Genomic DNA, 19,596 nt, shown 5'->3' with positions numbered 1-19,596 from the left:
AAAGATGGCTTAACAGTTCATTCTATTCAGCACATTTAGGATACAGCAATCAATCATGTGTAGTGCATAAAGTGAATAAAGACAACAGCAGAGAGGAAAGTTTAATTACGAGACGCCTTTATTGTACTTTTTGGAATCCAGTGACACAGACGTGAGACAGAGTCCCGCCCTTCCCTTCTCACTTGTAGCCGGAGGAAGGCCTAAGGGGGAACGTACCGTTTATCTCACTTGTATTCTTAAATTAAACAGAGATATAATAGAACGACACACCCAGGTGCATTTCCACAGACCAAACGACATGCATTCAGGGGACTTAGAAACCACAGCGACTCCGGTCACACAGCTCCATCTCAAAGGAAACAAAATGACAAAACAAACTCACTTAAAAAGTCAGCACTCTCTCCCTGTGGTCCACGATCAATCTGCTAATCAAACCCTGTCCACCTTAAATCACTTCAGGAGAAAACAACAAGGCAAAAAGACATACAGTCCAGCTATTCATACCAGGATTGCTTAAATATGTGTGTTTTTTTTTTTGCTATCATTTTTATTTTTTTTAATTGATGGTGTATTTTAATTATGGAATACATTTGTCTCACTAAAAATCAGCTCATCTAGCTAAAACTAGGCCCCTCTCCACTGGCTTGTCTCCCTGCTATAGAATCTAGGTAAAATATATAAGTTCCAGTCGAGGGTCTCAGTGGGCCGTTGGTCCTCGCAGAACAGGAGTGGTTCAGTTCAGTTCTCCTCACTGCCGCTGGCAGAACCCGCCTGAAATAGAAGCCCGAAGAAAAAACACTTAATCCTTCAACCCAATAAAACATATCTTATTGATCACCAGCCTAGTCGACTGTAGACGTTTAAGAAAACATTTCTGAAAACAAAAAACGTAAGTGTTAAAGACAAATAAAATACTGCTGGTTTGAGTTACACAAGTTAATCAGTGTTGCTAGACAGCCTTCAGTGCAAAGAGCTTAGAAGAGGTCAACTTCAGTCAGGACAGTAGACAGCTTCGAATGGAAGCTTAAATTGACAGTTAAGTAGTGTCTCAATGTATTTGTGCATGTGTCTTACCTCCTCCTGTTCCTCCTCGCTGTCGTCATCGCTCACTACAGGTTTGGCCCGGGAGCCACGGCCCCTCCGGCGCTGGCCCTTCCCTCTGCCCTCCTTCTCCTTCCTCCCCAGCTTAATCTTCACCTTCACTGAACGAGCTGAAAGAGGCATGGACACAAATCCATGAGCTTACAATTCTTCAAAAGTTCAACAAAATATTAAATAGTTTAAAAGGGGCAATTCCTGATTGCAACATCTATTTTTTGACTTTTAAATGAATGATTTACACCCATTGATTCTTGAAGAATATAAGTTCTAAATGAGCTGAGTTAAATTGGCACATTCCACCAGAATCAAAAAATATAAACTTGTTTTACTCCTCTGTAAACAATGTAATTGTAAACAAACACTTAGGCCTCAAAACACGGTTAAAACTATAATTATGCATTCATAGCTCAGTCTATGAATTTGAGAGTGGTTTCAACAGCCCCACCAGTCAGCTATTTACCAGACACTGGTGGGAGGAGGGTGGGACACGTTGTTGCTTGAGCGGCAGATTGCCCTTTTAACAGTGGACTATGACACTAAGTGCATATGCTTTTAAACTGGAAGAACTTGCCCCGATTGGTGTTTTTAAATCACTGATGAAGGATTTTGAGGCTGATTCCCTGCCCGGTCAATGTTTTTAATTTGCAGTTTTATACTCGTGTGAATTCAATGGTTTTTACTGGATGTCCGTCTGTAATTTTTTTGTAATGACTTGGTGCTGCCTATCTTGACCAGGGCGCTCTTGAAAAATATATTTTAATCTCAATGAGCCCTTCCTGGTTAAATAAATAAATAAATAAATATATGTAAATACTGTAACACTCACATTCAGACTCAGAGCCTTCGTCCACCTCCTCCTCTTCTTCCTCCTCACTGTCCTCTCCCTCACTCTCCTCCTCCTTCTCCTTTTCAATCTTCTGCCTGACACTGGTGAAGACTGACTGCAGTACGATGGAGTCCTCATAGATCTGGGGGGTGAGAGACACCACAGAGAAATATAGAAGATGTCAACAGCAGGGTAACAGGCTACTGTGACATTTCTTCAGAGTATGAGAGATTCCATTCAATTCACCATAAAAGGTTGTGACAAGTCTCCTTGGATCTGTAATACATTGGGCTGAAACAGGCCCTCCATATCCCAGCACCCCCACAGCGTTGTCTTATCATGCCCAACAACGGTCAGCCCTCCCCTCACTCGCTCCCTGTCGCCGGACACTCACCAGAGAGCCCTCCAGGTTGAAGGTCTGAGCGTTACTACACAGCAGCATCACATCCTTCTCCAGGTCATTCAGGCTGCGGTACTTATGGCTGCGGATCCTCTCCTGGAGGGGAACAGAGGAGAGGACATCAGAATAGTCATCAGACCAGTAGAGAACAAAACAGGACTGAGAAGATCAGAACTAGACAGCTAGATGTGACTTGTCAGTCCCATAACCTCCCACAAGGACTGTTTTACTGAATGTGATTCCCTAGCCGATTCCCTCAATGTCTAATATTAAAGAAGTCTCGAGGTATTGCTCGTCTGAGGTAGATTACCTTATGATAAGCTGTAGACCACACTATCTTCATTATTCGTAGCCGTCTATTTGCCACCACAGACAGATGCCGGCACTAAGACCGCAATCAACCCTACTCTATAATGACATAAGCAAACAAGAAAACTTAAATCGGTTTTACCACGTATTTTCCAGCATGTCACAAGTGCAACTAGAGAGAAAAAAAAAATCTAGACCACCTTTACTACACACACACAGAGATTCATACAAAGCTCTCCCCCGCCCTCCATTTGGCAAATTTTACCATAATTCCATCCTCCTGATTCCTGCTTACAAGCGAAAGCTAAAGCAGGAAGTACCAGTGACTCACGCTACAGGACTGTTTTGCTAGCACAGAGTGGAATATGTTCCCGGGATTCATCCAATGGCATTGAGGAAAATACAACCTCATTCATCGGCTTCATGAATAAGTGCATCGACGACGTCGTCCCCACAGTGACCAGAAGCCATGGATTACAGGCAACATCCGCATCGAGCTAAAGGCTAGAGCTGCCGTTTTCAAGGAGACGGGACACTAATCCGGACGCTTATAAGAAATCTCGCTATGCCCTCAGACGAACCATCAAACAAGCAAAGCGTCAATACAGGATTAAGATTGAATCCTACTACACCGGCTCTGAGGCTCGTCGGATGTGGCAGGGCTTAAACTATTATGGACTATAAAGGGAAATCTAGACGCGAGATGCCCAGTGACACGTGCCTACCAGACGAGCTAAATGCCTTTCATGCTTGCTTCGAGGCAAGCAATACTGAAGCATGCACGAGAGCACTAGCTGTTCTGGATGACTGTGTGATAACACTCTCGGTAGCTGATGTGAGTAAGACCTTTAAACAGGTCAACATTCACAAGCCACAGGGCCAGAAGGATTACCAGGATGTGTATTCAAAGCATGTGCAGACCAACTGTCAAGTGTCTTCACTGACATTTTCAACATCTCCCTAACCGCGCCCGTAATACCTTCAAGCAGACCACCATAGTCCCTGTGCCCAAGGAAGCGAAGGTAACCTGCCTAAATGATTATAAATGATAGACATGAAGTGCTACCAACCTGAACAAAAGGAACACCTATGTGAGAATGCTGTTCATTGACTACAGTTGAGTGTTCAACACCATAGTGCCCACGAAGCTCATCACTAAGCTAAGGACCCTGGGATTAAACATCTCCCTCTGCAACTGGATCCTGGACTTCCTGACGGGCCGCCTCCAGGTAGTAAGAGTAGGCAACAATACATCTGCCAGGCTGATCCTCAACACTGGGGCCCCTCAGGGGTGTGTACTTCATCCCCCCCCTGTCCTCCCTGTTCACCTACGACTCCAACACCATCATTAAGTTTCCTGACGACAACAGTGGTTGGCCTGATCACCGACAACGATGAGACAGCCAACAGGGAAGTCAGAGAACTGGCAGTGTGGTGCCAGGACAACAACCTCTCCCTCAATGTGAGCAAGACAAAGGAGCTGATCGTGGACTACAGGAAAACGCGGGCTGCTCGGCATCTGACGTTACGGCGCTACAGAGGGTAGTACGTACAGCCCAGTACATCAGTGGACCAAGCTTCCTGCCATACAGGACCTATATAATAGGTGGTGTCAGAGGAAAGCCCATACAATTGTCAGAGACAACAGTCACCCAAGTCAGACTGTTTTCTCTGCTACCACACGGCAAGCGGTACCAGAGCGACAAGTTTAGGACCAAAAGGCTCCTTAACAGCTTCTACCCCCAAGCCATAAGACAGCTGAATAATTAATCAAATGACCACCGGACTATTTACATCCATTTGTTTTGTACACTGCTGCTACTCACTGTTTATTATCTATGCATAGTCACTTCACCCGTACATACATGTAAAAACTACCCCAACATGTACCCCTGCACACTGACTTGGTACCGGCACCCCCTGTATATAGCCTTGTTATTGTTATTTTTTACTTTAGTTTATTTGGTAAATATTTTTTCAACTCTTCTTGAACTGCACTGTTGGTTAATAAGGGCTTGTAAGTAAGCATTTCACGGTTGTATTAGGCACATGTGACAAATAATGTTTGATTTGATTTAGTCTTATAACCGATATTAAAGGGTTAGTGCCGTACCTTAATCTTCCTGAAGTCGACAGGCTTGCGGATGAGCTCGTAGTACTCAGGCAGCTCCTTGCGGGAGGGCAGCTGGATGAAGACTTCACTCAGCTGGCGCCCATTGCTGCTGTGAAATAGGAGAACAGGGAAACTCTGGGATTAGTCCACCTCAACATGCTCTGCTCTGACCATTAAATGACAAAGTAGGTTGCGTTTGTTGTCATGTGCTGACCTTCACGGAGTTATCTAGAAGAAAAAGAAACGCACACCTATTTAGGCGAGGTGCTGGCTAGCGGAGTAGAAAACTTGAAAATCAAAAGAGAGCCGCACACTCTAGGAGCTCAGATGCAAAAATGCAATTACCAACGTTTCGACAGCCAAGCTGTTTTCATCAGGGTATAATCAGGACCTTCACTGAGTTGTCATCCAGACATAGGAGCCCACCAACTCACCCGTCCTTGTACTTGATGACAGTGTCCACCACCTTCTTCATCTTCTTGGTGAGGGATGGGGGGTTAGGGGACAGTTTTTCAGCCGGAGGGCGCCCGCGTTTCTTGGCCTTCTTGACCTCCTCATCCTTGTCACGGCTGCGACCACCGCCACCACCGCTGGAGCTGGGTGTGGCCGGGCCGGGCATGTCGTCGCGGTCTCGCTTGCGCTTCCGGGTCGTCTTCTTGTGACGCACCTCCTCCTCAAGGTCCTCCAGATTACCGTCCTCTATGGCCTGTTGGAGGGGGAACCACACATCAGCATTGCAGGTCATAGACCATAGATTTCAGTTATAGGACTTTCAATTATTAGCTAAAAGCTTTTTCAACTACAACAGCTGGATAGCTGACCTTGAGCCACTGCTTCTCTGTGAGTGAGTCGCTGTAGTCCACCTCCTTGCGCTGGCGAGAGCCGCGACCAAACATCTTCTCCTCCTCCTCCTCACAGGTGAGCCTCTCCACCTCGGCATCATCCTTTAGGATCCAGGTGGGCAGCTCGTCATCCTCCATCAGACGGGGCTTTCTCTTGGGGTTGCGGGCGTCCTCGCGGCGCCGGTCCAGGTCCATACGCTGGAAGGGGGAGGTACAGTGTAAGAAAAGAGGGGGAAACAACAGTTGAAGAATGGTAGATTTCCATCTTAAGTCTACGCATGGGTGTCATTTTATCAGACTTGAGGTTGTGTCAAAGCCTCCAACAGGGCAGTCTTCAGTCTAGAGGTTGACCGTGAAGCCTCCAGTTGCCTCAAGAAAGACTCAGACTACATTTCTGTAAATCCTGAAGAACTATGGGACTGACCATGAACTGGTCAAACTCCTCTTCGCTCCTGGCAATCATCTGGTTGACGGTCTCATCATCAGGCACCTCGTCCTCCTCCTGTCGACAATAGAAAGGGTGAACACAGGGCTGTTAGTGGTGCCTCAGAGCCACGCCTCTGAACTAGAATTCTTGAATGCTTATCAGTTTTGTTAGTATCATATGAAGTGCATTATAACATGTAGCGCGTGATGTATTGGAGTAAATATCCTACAACAGGTGTGATGCATACGTCTACCAGGACACCACTGCTCCTACTAACTGTATAGATAGAACACACTTCCAGCTAGGACGGCTACTATGTTATTGAAAAAGAGCATCATTAAATAAATAAAAAGTTAAAAAAAATTAAGAAAACGCAGGAAGAGGAGAAGAGGGGAAACCAAACCTAAAAAAAGGAACATCTCCTAAATCCAGAAGGTAGAGAGGAGGAGGAGAGAAAAGTAAAGAACGGTTAAATGGTAGCGAGGCGTGTGGGTGGTTGGGTAGTGTGGTGGACGGTCATGATCACACCCACCAACGCCCCCCCAGCGCGCCAGCCCCCCGGGGCCCCGACCTCGTCCTGTTCCTCATGCTCCAGGATGGCCTGCAGGAAGGCACGGCGCTCGTGACTCGACGACTTCTGGTCGAACATGCCGGCCTGGATGACCTTCTGGTCCACGTTCAGCTTGTACTTGGCCGCCGCCAGGATCTTCTCCTCCACACTTTGAACGGTGCAGAGACGCAACACACGCACCTCGTTCCGCTGCCCGATACGGTGGGCTCTGTCCTGGGCCTGCAGATCCTGTACAGGGGAGGGAGAGAGAAAGAGAGGGGTGAGTGATCAGAGTTAGGGGGAGGGCAGGACATGGGAGTTGGCTGTTACCTCGCAAAATCACCTCAATAGCCACTAATCCTAGCTGTTTTCTAAATATATATTAATAACTAAGCATAATACTGCAGTAGATGGTAATGAGCTGAACCTGATGTGGGTTCCAGTCGGAGTCAAAGATGACCACAGTGTCAGCAGACTGAAGGTTGAGGCCCAGCCCGCCGGCCCTGGTGCTGAGCAGGAACACAAAGTACTTAGAGGCGGGGTCATTGAAGGTCTTCAAAAGCATCCCACGATCCTCAGCCTTAGTGGTTCCTATGGAGACAAAGACCAATGGTGATAGTTACCAGTTTCCACAGGAAACAGCAGGAGGGATATGCAAATAACATGAGCTCAGCTTGTGATCGTACATCAGGCTCCCCACACCACAATGTTGAGCTATTGTGTTCTAGTAAACTGCATACTGTAAGTACAAAACAAATCCTACACATACTGTTTTTCTCATAGTACAAAATACTTCTGGAATTTGTCTTGAATTCATTTTCCGAGCACAAGCCACCAGACTAAATAACTCTCCTATCCCGCCTCTCACCGTCCAGACGCAGGTACTTAAAGTTGCGCCAGCCAAAGTAGTCCTCCATGATGGTCATGGTGGAAGTCATCTGACAGAAGAGCAGGACCTTGTGGTCGGTGACCATCAGCTTGGGCAGGATACGGTCTAGCAGCTCAAACTTCCCAGCGGCACGGTACAGATCAGGTCTGGAGGAGGCAGGGGACGAGAACAGAGGGGTGGATGAGGGAACGCGCCACACATAGTAAGATCAACCACAGCACCATGAAGCATCAACATGCAACGTCAGCAGATGCTTTGCTTACCCAGACACTACGCCTCCAGTGAATCCCAAATGCTCAGAGAAGGACTCCTGTGAACAAATGAATCACAACTACTTGGTTAAAATGAGAAGCTTTAACCACAATCTTACACTTCAGTCAACATCTCTTCTCAATTCATGGAAGAGTTGAGGTGGACCCTTGCACTGTACCTCGATCTGCTGGAACATGTAGGGATGGTTACAGATCTTCCTCAGCTGCATGATGGTGTTCATCAGGGTCTTGGTGCCTCCTTTACCCTGAAACACAACACTCCGCACTTAGTTATCCTGTAGTACCCACCTAAACAGTCCAGTATAACTGACCCTCAGTCAGTTGTTAGGGGGTGTATGGAGAGCAGTGAGGGGGTTCTCTACTCCTCCTTACCTTCTTGTCTTTCTCAGAGCCGTCGGTGAGCAGCACACCCTTAGCCTGCATGTGTCTGTACAGCACTCTCTGCAGGGCCGACATGTCACACTTGATCACATACTCCACCTGGGGAACACACACACACACAAACACACACAGAGAGAACAGGTTAAAACATTGCATTGATTGGACTGATGAGTTTAAAGTACTGAAATAATCAATTCATCTTTATTGTCCTTGGAGACTGAAAGCCAAGTGATTGACAGGAGTCAGACCTTCTCAGGCAGCTGGGACTCCACTTCCTTTTTCAGTCTGCGCAGCAGGAAGGGACGGAGCACTTTGTGCAAACGACGGATAATCAGGATGGTCTCTTCCTCGTTCAGATCCACCTAGGGTCGAGAGAGAGGGGGGGGGGGTTAAGAGTCCAGCCATGATGACCCCCAATGTCTCCAAAACACCCCTCTCCACGGCACTGACTAACTCACCTTCTCTCCGGTCATGGCGAAGGGGGCGTTGAACCACTGCTCGAAGGTTGTGCAGGACTTGAAGATGGTCGGCAGCAGGAAGTTGAGCAGGGCCCAGAGCTCCGGCAGCTTGTTCTGCAGCGGGGTGCCGGTCAGCAGCAGACGCCGCGGGGCCAGGTAGTGGGTGTTCAGAACCACAGTCAGCTTACAGTGGTGGTTTTTCATACGGTGGCCCTCGTCCACTATCATGTACTTCCATCGCAGCTGAGAGGGAAAGAGTACCGTGGCATGAGAAGATGAAATGGACGTTTCCATAGGTTCACCTGTCTGACTAGGGCCATTTCTAAGGCGGTGCACAGGGTGATTTGAAGAGGTGGGTCCCTACCTTAGCCAGCACTTGCTTGTCTTTGATGATGTACTCGTAGGTGGTGAGCAGTACGTTGAACTTGCCGCTGCGCAGGATGGGGAGGAATGCCCGGCGAGCTTGTGGGGAGCCCTGGACAGAGACATAGTAGAACACACATCAACTTTACATCTACAGAACACTATAATCAAAGGATATTCACATGTACATGCGGACCACCTCTTATGCAATTGTCAAACTTCACCCTGGAAGAAGCGTTGAAAGGGGCTACTCACTTTGTAAGAGACTTTCACCACCGTTGGAGCCCACTTATCAAACTCATACACCCAGTTGGACAGCGTTCTGAAAACAAAGACGGGAGATAAATTGATAAACATACACTTGTTCTGTACACCTCAAGTCGCACTGACACAACACAAGGCACTGACACAACACAAGGCACTGACACAACACAAGGCACTGACACAACACAAGGCACTGACACAACACAAGGCAAAAATATCTATGACCGTGGAAAATACCTATAACAGCCCTTTCGGGCTTGTATCCGTATAATTACAGGTGAGAATCTCGATTGAAACAACAGAAATACTGCATCAGTTCCGGTCCATAAAGGAGCTGAGAACCAACTAGAGGAAAGGAGAGGGACTCACGAGAGGGGCACGATGATGAGGAAGGGGCCGTTGATGCGCTTGTGCTCCATGAGGTAGGTGATGAGGCCGATGGTCTGGATGGTCTTGCCCAGACCCATCTCATCAGCCAGGATCCCATTCAGGTTGTTGTTGTACAGGGACACCAGCCACTCCAAGCCCTTGATCTTAGAGGAGAGACACAAACCAGTCATTCTACTGTCTCACATGGTCATCAGGTACGCATGGCTTTGGTCATGTGTCAGCTCTTCTTTTTTTGTAAGCATTGTGAAAGGTAATGAAACACTACAGCATGCATTGTGTATGGGAAATGCATTGTGTATGGGAAATGCATTGTGTATGGGAAATGCATTGTGTATGGGAAATCATGTTACTGTGACGTGGGTAGACTGTGTACCTGGTAATGTTTGAGCTGCCCGTTGACCAGCAGCGTGGACTGTTTGTCCACTGTCTCAGTGACGGCGTGGGCCACAGCATAGTATGACTGCAGACCTCGGGCGAACGCCGCCTCGGCACTGTTATACTCATCATCCACATCCTGCTTGGCTCCCTCGATGATGTAGCGGGCGTCGACCTCGGACACGTCCTCTGTGTCGGGGTCTGGGATCTTCTTTTTCTCCTCGGTGGGAGCCTGGGAGGGCTGGGGCTCCACCTCTTCCTCCTGAGGGGTGCGGAGCAAGAGGATGGACTCAGATACAGACGCCACACAGCCTGTCTCAAATTGTCTCAGCTAAGGTCAAGTCAAAAGACGTTATCGAATCGGAATAAAATATTCTTTATGGAAACTAGAACACAGCTTGTCCCATGAACTGGTCAGGATTAAGATTTATCTGGAAAAGATCTCTGTTCCAGTAAAGATATTTACTGCACAATATGTTTTGATTTACATTAATATAAGCTTTATAGTACACATTGCAGAGAAAGGGTTAGATTAGTTTGGGCTTGGCAATGACCTAGTTTCTGAAAGCCCAAGGCAAGAGTGGTACGCCTCTGAACAGACTCCACACGCAAGGTCTCATCCACAGAGTGGTACGCCTCTGAACAGACTCCACACGCAAGATCTCATCCACAGAGTGGTACGCCTCTGAACAGACTCCACACGCAAGGTCTCATCCACAGAGTGGTACGCCTCTGAACAGACTCCACACGCAAGGTCTCATCCACAGAGTGGTACGCCTCTGAACAGACTCCACACGCAAGGTCTCATCCACAGAGTGGTACGCCTCTGAACAGACTCCACACGCAAGGTCTCATCCACAGAGTGATACGCCTCTGAACAGACGCAAGGTCTCATCACACGCAAGGTCTCATCCACAGCGGTCTGCTTACATTTATTTAAAGGCGACTTGAGGTTTACGATATACATATATTAGAGGGGAAAGTGGGGGGTAAGGAGAGCATTGTGGTCTCTAAGGTACATACCTCCTCTTCCTCTGAGCCACTGTCCTCGCTGTCTGAACGAGGGGCCACTTCATACCTGCAGGAGAAAAGTTTAAATGATTAGTTGTGATGCCCGATTAAATTGTTTTGAGATGACAGTGTTTATGTACTTATGGCTAAGCATCCGTGTGAAAAGCATTTAGATTTGTACAATGTTCATCCTTTCCAAAGGAAAATTATATTTCATATTCCTCAGGCTCTCGTGTCGTCATTATTCCCACAGTCTGGGTAAACAAGCGTGTGTTCAAGCTAGCTGTGTTTAACTGACCCAGGGTTCATCTCCAGCCAGGTGTCCAGCTGGCCAGCCCGGGGCGCATCCAGCCCCGTCAGGATCTTCCCACTATCTACATGGATCACCTTCACAGGCAGGTCACTCATCTGACTGGTCTCATCCAGAGGCTGAGAGTGGAAGAGGGAGCGAGTGAGAAATTGACTGGAAACTGTGATATATTACCTGCCAATATGATCATTTCATGGTAAATTAAACAAGTATTCCTGTGGCCTTGTGAAAAACAGGGAGCCTGGAAACAATGCTACCTTTTAGTTTCTTATCAACACATCATGGGGCAAATGGCCTATTACCAGACATGAAAAGGGCCTATTAGTTAACATGTTGAGTGATGGGGCTTACATTCATTCATTATATTGTTCTTCATGAACTGATGGTAGAGAAGATGACTTTGTCAAAAAGCTTGGTGGGAAATTGTCTGGATTTTATCGGACCAAATCTTTCACCGGGATCTGAAACTCACCTCTCCGTCGGGTCCCAGGGCAGGAGGCTGGCCCTCCCCACTCTCTGGCTTCTAGGGAACATGAACATCAGTTTCTCATATTGCAATGACAGGCTCAACAACGGAAACACAGGGGGCCGCATATCGCAGTAAAACACAAGGCAACACAATAAAACAAATGGAACTTCAGAAAGATGCACTTTCAACATTTGGCCTCATTCTTCACCTTCTTCTTCTTCTTTTTCTTCTTCTTCTTATCCTTGAGGGCCTGATCAGCCTTGTGGGCTCTGACCAGATCAGTAAGGTTGGCCACGTACTCGTCTGTCTGCTGCAGCAGGTAGGCCAGGCGCTTGTCTTTCTTCTGGTCAATCAGCTTACGGTAGCCCTCCTCATCTTCCGCCTAGGGAAGGACACACATTGACTACAGGTGTTAGAGTAAATCTATGGCTATTTAATAGTGAGTGTGTAAACGATCACGCAGCTGTATGGTCACTCACCATCAGCCTCCTCATTCTCTCCTTCTCAATGCGCTCATTCTCCTTCTTCTGCTCGCGCTCAGTGTTGGCGTGGTACGTGGCCACAGCTTTGGTGGCCTTCTGGAGCTTGGCTGTGATGGAGCGGTGGTACTCCTTGAAGTCTTTAGCATGCTGCAGGATGCTGTTAAGGTATTCCTACACAAAAACCTCAGAATATTAGTGTCTATAAAATACAACGCCAAGCACTGGAGGTCTTACAAGAATGTGAGGATCATCTGACATCTAGGTTGGGAACCTGGCGTCTCTGTCCCGACCCCTCTGTGTACCAGGCGTCTCTGTCCCGACCCCTCTGTGTACCTGGTGTGTCAGTCCCGACCCCTCTGTGTACCTGGCGTGTCAGTCCCGACCCCTCTGTGTACCTGGCGTCTCTGTCCCGACCCCTCTGTGTACCTGGCGTCTCTGTCCCGACCCCTCTGTGTACCTGCCGTCTCTGTCCCGACCCCTCTGTGTACCTGCCGTCTCTGTCCCGACCCCTCTGTGTACCTGCCGTTTCTGTCCCGACCCCTCTGTGTACCTGCCGTTTCTGTCCCGACCCCTCTGTGTACCTGCTGTTTCTGTCACGACCCCTCTGTGTACCTGGCGTTTCTGTCCCGACCCCTCTGTGTACCTGGAGTTTCTGTCCCAACCCCTCTGTGTACCTGGTGTTTCTGGCGTCGTTTGCGCTCCTGTTCAATCTTCTGTTGCTTTTCCAGTTTCTCTGTGATGCGGGCCTCACGGAGGGACTGCCGCTTGCTGCGCTTGTAGGCCTTAGCGTTGAGGGCCGTCTCCAGGGCCGTGTCACGACGCATACACACCACTACCTCCTGACGCAGCTGTCTCTGGAAATTTAGCAGCCTCAGGGCCTTGAGCTCGATGTTGGCTTTGGTGCGCAGGTCTCCGGCCAGAGACCCTGGTAGATGCTCCAGCTCCTGGATACGGTGAGTGATACGAGCCTGCAGCCTGTACTCTCTCTCCTGGAGGATCTCCACTGGGTCCAGGCCACGGGGCTTCTGGATGGGCGTGATGCGGTTCTGTTTCTGGTGCAGCACCATGGGTGGGGGCTGGGGAGGCTGCCCAGGGGACTGGGTCTGGGGGGGCATGACCGGGGAGGCAGCAGGGGGCACGGAGGGGGGAGCAGGGGAGGGTCTCCCAGTGGGCTGAGGGGGAATCAGCTTCTGGGGGGCACTGGATGGAGCAGCAGCATTCACCATGGGCCCTAGAACATATGGCATTGAAAGAGTTATTAGTTCTCCCAACCCAGAGTGCTTTGGTGCAATTATTATCTGTTCAACATGTGTGTATTACTTGTTTAATTTTTTATTTAATTAGGCAAGTCAGTTAAGAACAAATTCTTATTTACAATGACGGCCTACCGTTGTGATAGGTCTGGTGAAACTATCAGCACAGGAAAGAGAAGAACATGGACTAAAAACACTACAGACTAGTGCCCTCGCCACACAGGTGAATCACTGCCCAGGGGTCAAGCTGAGGCTCACCTTCGGGCCATTGTTTAGGGGGTCCATTGGTGGGCTGGCCCTGCATACCAGGGGGAACACCTGAGGGTCCTGGAGGAGGCATGTTTGGGCCTACCATTCCTGCAAGATGACATTAGAAATGATCAGACACTGCCTGGGCATTCATGCCTACTGAAGTCTAGTTAACGTAGAAAATGGTGCCTGAACTGAGAACATGTGTTCAAGTTTCACCACCAGGGGTCCCCGTTCAGCATTCAAATTATTTATTTTATTTGTTTGAGAGAGAGAACATTTGAGTGTCATTCATAGGGTTGCAAAACTCATTGACAGCCTGTGTAGCATAACTTTGTACATTCCCCCACTCACCATGAGGTCTGTTGTAGTTTGCTGGTGGCTGTCCAGGCCCCGCTCCAGGCCCAGAGGAAGGGGGCATGTTGGGCATCCCTGGCTGCTGCTGCATCCCTGGCATGGGCCTCTTGCCCTGCACGGCCATCTGCAGGTGGTCTGGCAGGGGCTGGCTGCGAGCCAGCATCTTGTAGGCCATGATCTGGGCCCTGAGCTGGTGTAGCTGGTTTTGGTTGAAGGGGGTGGGTCCACCTGGCCCAGAACCACCACTCGGACCTGGGACCCCAATGCGGTTCTGCTGGCCCATGGCCTGGGGGTCACCTCCCTCCATGGGGACACCTGGGCCAGAGGGCATCATGGGGCCGGGGGGAGGGCCGTTGGCTGGCACGGGGCTGGGAGAGTGCTCAGAACCCCCCAGTGGAGAGGGGTAGCCTGGGGAGGAGAGACAACAGCACAGGTGAGAAAAGTCCTCTTCCCTGGGAATGGTAGGGCATGACTGTCCCTTTAACTGAGAACAGTGGGAAACTGATTTGAATTACTAAAATAATGGCTAGATACATCGAAAATGGTGGCGAAATGGATGCTAACAGACCAGGAGAAATGTTAACCAAATCCAGACTGGTATTATGATTATGAGCTGGACTGGCGATACAAACACTTTACAAATCAGTCTCTAACAGACATGCACACATTACAGCTGAGCCTTGCCCACTGTCACACCAGTCAATACAGGATAGAAGAGTCAACAGAAAAACACCCTCTCCTGTGTTACAGTATTTCAACAGCCCCCCTGTCCCTCTCTCCTTGGTGACTGAGTAGTTTTGTAGCAGACAGCTGCCACCAGCATTGTCTGAAAGGGGAAGCCTCATGCCCCGCCCCTCCACTGAGCGTCTGCTGCTCACGCTACCCAACAAAAGACAGAAGTGAAAGAGGAGAAACTAGCTGGTTGAGTTCACAGTACCAGTGCACACGCGTCTACACGAGTTAGCATTCTCTTCTCAGGTAATTGGCTTTAAAAACAATTGTGCTTAACTCTAAAATCATAAGCACCATATTTAGAGCATATGGAAAGCTAATAAGTTGACCTTTTGTGTAAAGCTACTTCAATAACAGAGTCAATGTTTCCTCTATCCAATCTAATCAGTACCCCATGGTATGGTACCTTGGGAATGTTGGTCCATGGGGCTAGGAGGGGGTCCCATTCCAATGTGGCCTCCACCTGGTCTCATGCCCATGCTCTTCATCGGTCCATAGCGAGGGTCATCAGACATGCCCTTCTCATGCATGCCTTCCATAGGCTGGGAGAACACAACATCATTAATACATTAACATAAGCATGTCCTACTTAGATAGCACATACATTTCTTATGTACAGTAAAGGAAGAATAGATTAATGCTAACCTAGTATATATTTAAAAAAGTTGTCATAAAATTACACCGCATACATTACATTTAAGGATATGTCTTACTTTGTGCATCTGATGCATATTCTCCTGAGGATATCCTGAGGGCCCCTGTTGTGGGTGGGAGTGCCCAGAGGCTGGGGGACCTGGGCTGGGTCCCATCATGCCATGAGCAGAGCCCGGGGAAGGGCTGGGGCCCATCATTGCTCCTGGAGAAGGCCCCGGTCCTGGGGAGGGGCCCGGCCGAGGCGTCCCTCCCATGGGGGGGTCTGGGGTGGACATCTCTCAGCTGAGTCTGAGAATGTGACAGCACCAAGCACCACTCTGCAGAGAGGACAAATTACAGACGATACTGACCAAATTGTAGTTGACAATCTTGCAATATTTGTTTGCGTTTGTTGGCTGAACCTTCACCAAATCTCCAGTGGTTTACCTTCATAGCTTGTTGTCCATTATCTTTTTTTTGTGCAATTTTATTTCCATGACGGATCAAAAACATGTTGTTTTCTCATAACTCTTGTCCCTCTGCAGCAGACATATGGTATTATAATTTGATTTTAAGGCTCGTATGAATATCCTGCTTAATATAATATTTGTGTCATTATCACAAATCAACTGCATTATACTTAAATACTTCAACCAGCAAAATGGCTCTTTGGCTAGCTTTTGCCACAGCATTTATCAATGAGCGTTAGGATTCTAGCTAACAATTGATGCATCCAAAAAAGTTATTTTGCAAAGACGACAACTAAATATAATCTTAGCAACTTTCAAGCAAGAATCAAAACATAATTGTAAGCGTATGAGAATCCTAAAAAGTTATTTTGGTTCAAAAGTAAATCTTGGCTATGTTGAATGGGCGCAGATGGCAACAGATTCTTGCTGCAGCCAAGAGTCACGCACACCTGTGTGTAACGCTAGTATTTCATGTACTGTAAAAGGGTCTATAGAATCATGAGAATCACAATAAATATTTTATCGCACCTAAGTATCGTGATATCATATCGTGATATCGTGGTAGCCCTAGTGCGTACCAGATCTCTATGTAGCCATCATCCACAAATGGACTTTGTGTTCTCCGAGCTGTGGGTTCTCGGATGTGCCCAACTGACCCAAAATACACCAGTTGGTCTGAATAACAAGAACCAATTCTCAAGATAGCCTTTTTGTAGTCATTTGAGTATGTTTTGTGTTAATATGCACGGCTGGCACAAATATACACAAGTAGGATTAGAAAATAAGACACTAGACTGGTAGAACCTGAAAGCACAGCTCACACATCTCCTGAGTTAGTTTATTTGAAAGCCAGTTTCTGCTTCAGTCACAAGGTGGCTAATTATGTCAAGATATTAGCCCAAGCAATCTCAACTTAAGACAAAAGTAGGAGCGTAGGCAAAAACACATCAACCACACCGACTCTCGAAATGGGGCCACCCCAGGGGTGCGTGCTTGCACTCCCTGCTCAGTCACGACTGCATGGTCGCACACAACTCCATTAAAGAATGAACATGGTCCACACACACCAACACAGTCCCGAAGAAGGCACGACAATGCCTCATTCCCCACAGGAGGCTGAAAAGATTTGGCACCATTGAGAGCATCTTGACAGGCTGCATCATCGCTTGGCATCCAAATGCAAGGCACAATACATCACTGGGGCCGACCTCCCTGAATTCCATGACCTCTTTACCAGGCGGGGTCAGAGGAAAAACACTAGAAATTGTCAGACTCCAGTCACCCAAGTCATAGACTGTTCTTTCTGCTACTGCACGGGAAGCGGTACCAACGCTGGAACCAACAGGACCCTTAACAGTTTCTACCCCCAAGCCATAAGACTGCTAAATAGTTAACCAAATAGCTACACAGACTTTCTGCATTGACCCCCTTAAGCACTAACCCTGACTCATCATATACACTGCTGCTACTACTTATTATCTATCCTGTTGCCTAGTCACTTTACCCCTACCTATATGTATAGCTATCTACCTCAATTCCCTCGTACCCCTGCACATCGACTCGGTACGGGTACCTCTGTGTATAGCCAAATTATCGTTACTCATTGTGCATTTTGGCTATTCCTCATGTTATTTTAATATTTTCCCCTGCATTGCTGGGAAGTTAGTCTACACCTGTTCGTTGTGAAGCATTTGATTTGTTGAAAGACACCAATGTTCTGTTGATCTTCAGTTTGCACAGGCCCACCTAAAGACCTCTAGATGATTACATAGAGTGCCTGCCTTTGATAATACAACCCATATCACAAATCAATTATAAAATGGTATACTTTTATTAATAATTGCTTTCCTCAAATATAATAATTGCACAGATAGTTGGAGAGAAATATGTTCTAATGACTAAATATTTTTCCCAGTGTGTGGCGATTGACAGAATGAGGAGAGTTCTTGTTTGGAAACCTTACACTCAGACGAGGTGATTCAGATGATGCTGCCCAGCAGCAGCTGCATGCATAAAATGAACCTACATACACTCCCGACAGAATAAACAGCATAAAAGGTAAACAGCAACCATGATGTGTGGGTAAAGTTGTCGACATCATGACATTCATGTTAGTGAGACGAGTAACGTTATAGCTAGCTATTTAAACGATTGAGAGTGGAATCTATTGTCGTTGCTCCTCACTAGATATTGTTATGTTAACAGTTATGTCCAAGGAGTGATGCATTCTCTTTGGTGAGACTGTAGCTTGATACTGTAAATCCTGCTACCGGCGACTTGACTTAAGCTAGCTAGCTTTAGTAAAACACGGATATTTAGCTAGCTAGGTGGGCCATAGTTGCCGGTTGCAGTTGGTAATCGTAGAAATTGAATTACGGTAGCTAACTGGGTAAAGACTTCGTTCGTTAACTACTTGCTAAATATTTAATTATAGACGCTAACTAACCAACTTTATAAAAAAACAGTTAACGGATGCTAAGCTAAGGTGTACGTTGTAGTTAGCATAGCTTGGCTAGAAAGCTAGCTATGTATAGTAACTCAGTTCCGTTTACAACACAGGTCAGAAACCATTCAGTCAGGTGATGTGCTAACAAACATTGTTTTCTAGCTACATAATGTGTATAAAATGAAAACTAAAAACACAAAGAAACACTGCCAGACAGTTGGCTAACGTTAGCTGGTATAGTCTCTACTAGCCGAACATGTATGGTGAGAATTGGGTTATTTTGCTGACTTTGGAGATGCAGCAAGAGAGTAAAAGTTAAACAATCCTTTCAGTTGATTGATCCAACCTGCATCCCGTACCCCCGCTCTAGCTAGACAGATACATTTACCAAAAACACAATTCATTCATTTCACTCTGACGCCAGTCTGCACTGCAGACAAGACTAATAAATATGTCGGTCTTGATGCTAACGTTCCTTCCAACCCAACGATAAGCAAAGGGTATTATAAACTGAAATTACGTCTCAATAATCCAAATAAGGATAACATCGACGAAGTATTAAAAATAAAACGGTTGAATCTGACTTACATTGAAATCACCCTTCGCCGATAGGTCCCTTCGATTTCCAACGCTAGCCAGAAACAAAGAGCGACCTAGCCTGTTAGCTTTTTTTCTCTCACCACCCCCACTTCTCGTCTGATTGTATCGCCAAGGAACGGCCTTCACTACAGCAACCGTGATACAAGAGCGCCCCCCCTACACGTTCATCCCCCATGAACGACTGGAAAATCAACGCATGCCCAGTCTAGGCCCCATTGCAGAGAAGAATGTGGGCGAAGTACGTCGACGTGGGGGATGGGTGTACAAGTTATTATAGAACAGCATTATTACACGTAGTAAAATAAGATAATGAGGGATCCTTGTTGATAGTAGTCATTGACAGTAACAATGAAATCAATTGAGCTCCGTTTACATACATTTTTCTGCCTGAATAAAATGTGCAATGTCAAAAAAGCATTTGCCGATGTCAACACAAGCTTTTTTTTTTTTTTTCCTAGGCAAGTCAATTAAGAACAAATTCTTATTTACAATGACGGCCAAACCCGGACGACATTGAGCGTATTGTGCGCCACCCTATTGGACCCCCAATCATAGCTGGATTCGAACTCGGTGTAAGAGATGTAGTCCCTTACACCGAACCCAAGCCGGCTGCGCGCGTGCGCT

At 47.2% G+C, this 19,596-nt stretch overlaps 1 protein-coding gene across 3 annotated transcripts; it reads right to left on the bottom strand.

Annotated features, from left to right (window-relative positions):
* Positions 1-100: 100 nt before the first annotated feature.
* On the bottom strand, positions 101-19,596 carry LOC139364908 (transcription activator BRG1). Of its 3 annotated transcripts, none has more exons than XM_071102130.1 (31): positions 18,961-19,596; positions 15,537-15,794; positions 15,230-15,365; positions 14,089-14,499; positions 13,744-13,842; positions 12,907-13,463; positions 12,230-12,403; positions 11,959-12,132; positions 11,754-11,804; positions 11,270-11,400; positions 10,984-11,038; positions 9,959-10,222; positions 9,565-9,728; positions 9,187-9,253; positions 8,933-9,043; positions 8,569-8,811; positions 8,359-8,472; positions 8,102-8,209; positions 7,888-7,974; positions 7,721-7,767; positions 7,437-7,603; positions 6,996-7,159; positions 6,551-6,817; positions 6,016-6,093; positions 5,571-5,789; positions 5,184-5,455; positions 4,750-4,858; positions 2,322-2,423; positions 1,928-2,069; positions 1,075-1,211; positions 101-771 (listed from the first exon to the last, which is right to left on the bottom strand). In XM_071102130.1, exons 2-31 carry the CDS (start codon positions 15,750-15,752, stop codon positions 739-741), a joined length of 4,899 nt encoding a protein of 1,632 aa, XP_070958231.1. In that variant the 5' UTR covers positions 15,753-15,794; positions 18,961-19,596; the 3' UTR covers positions 101-738. The 3 variants fall into 3 exon arrangements, with proteins under 3 accessions (XP_070958231.1, XP_070958232.1, XP_070958234.1); XM_071102131.1 differs by having other exon boundaries at positions 527-771; positions 11,754-11,801; XM_071102133.1 differs by having other exon boundaries at positions 527-771; positions 4,750-4,855; positions 11,754-11,801.

The sequence above is a fragment of the Oncorhynchus clarkii genome, chromosome 13 (genome assembly GCF_045791955.1).
Source record: "Oncorhynchus clarkii lewisi isolate Uvic-CL-2024 chromosome 13, UVic_Ocla_1.0, whole genome shotgun sequence".
Taxonomy (NCBI): Eukaryota; Metazoa; Chordata; class Actinopteri; order Salmoniformes; family Salmonidae; genus Oncorhynchus; species Oncorhynchus clarkii.
Note: the sequence above shows the minus strand (reverse complement) of the source record. Positions and strands in the feature narration are given on the sequence as shown.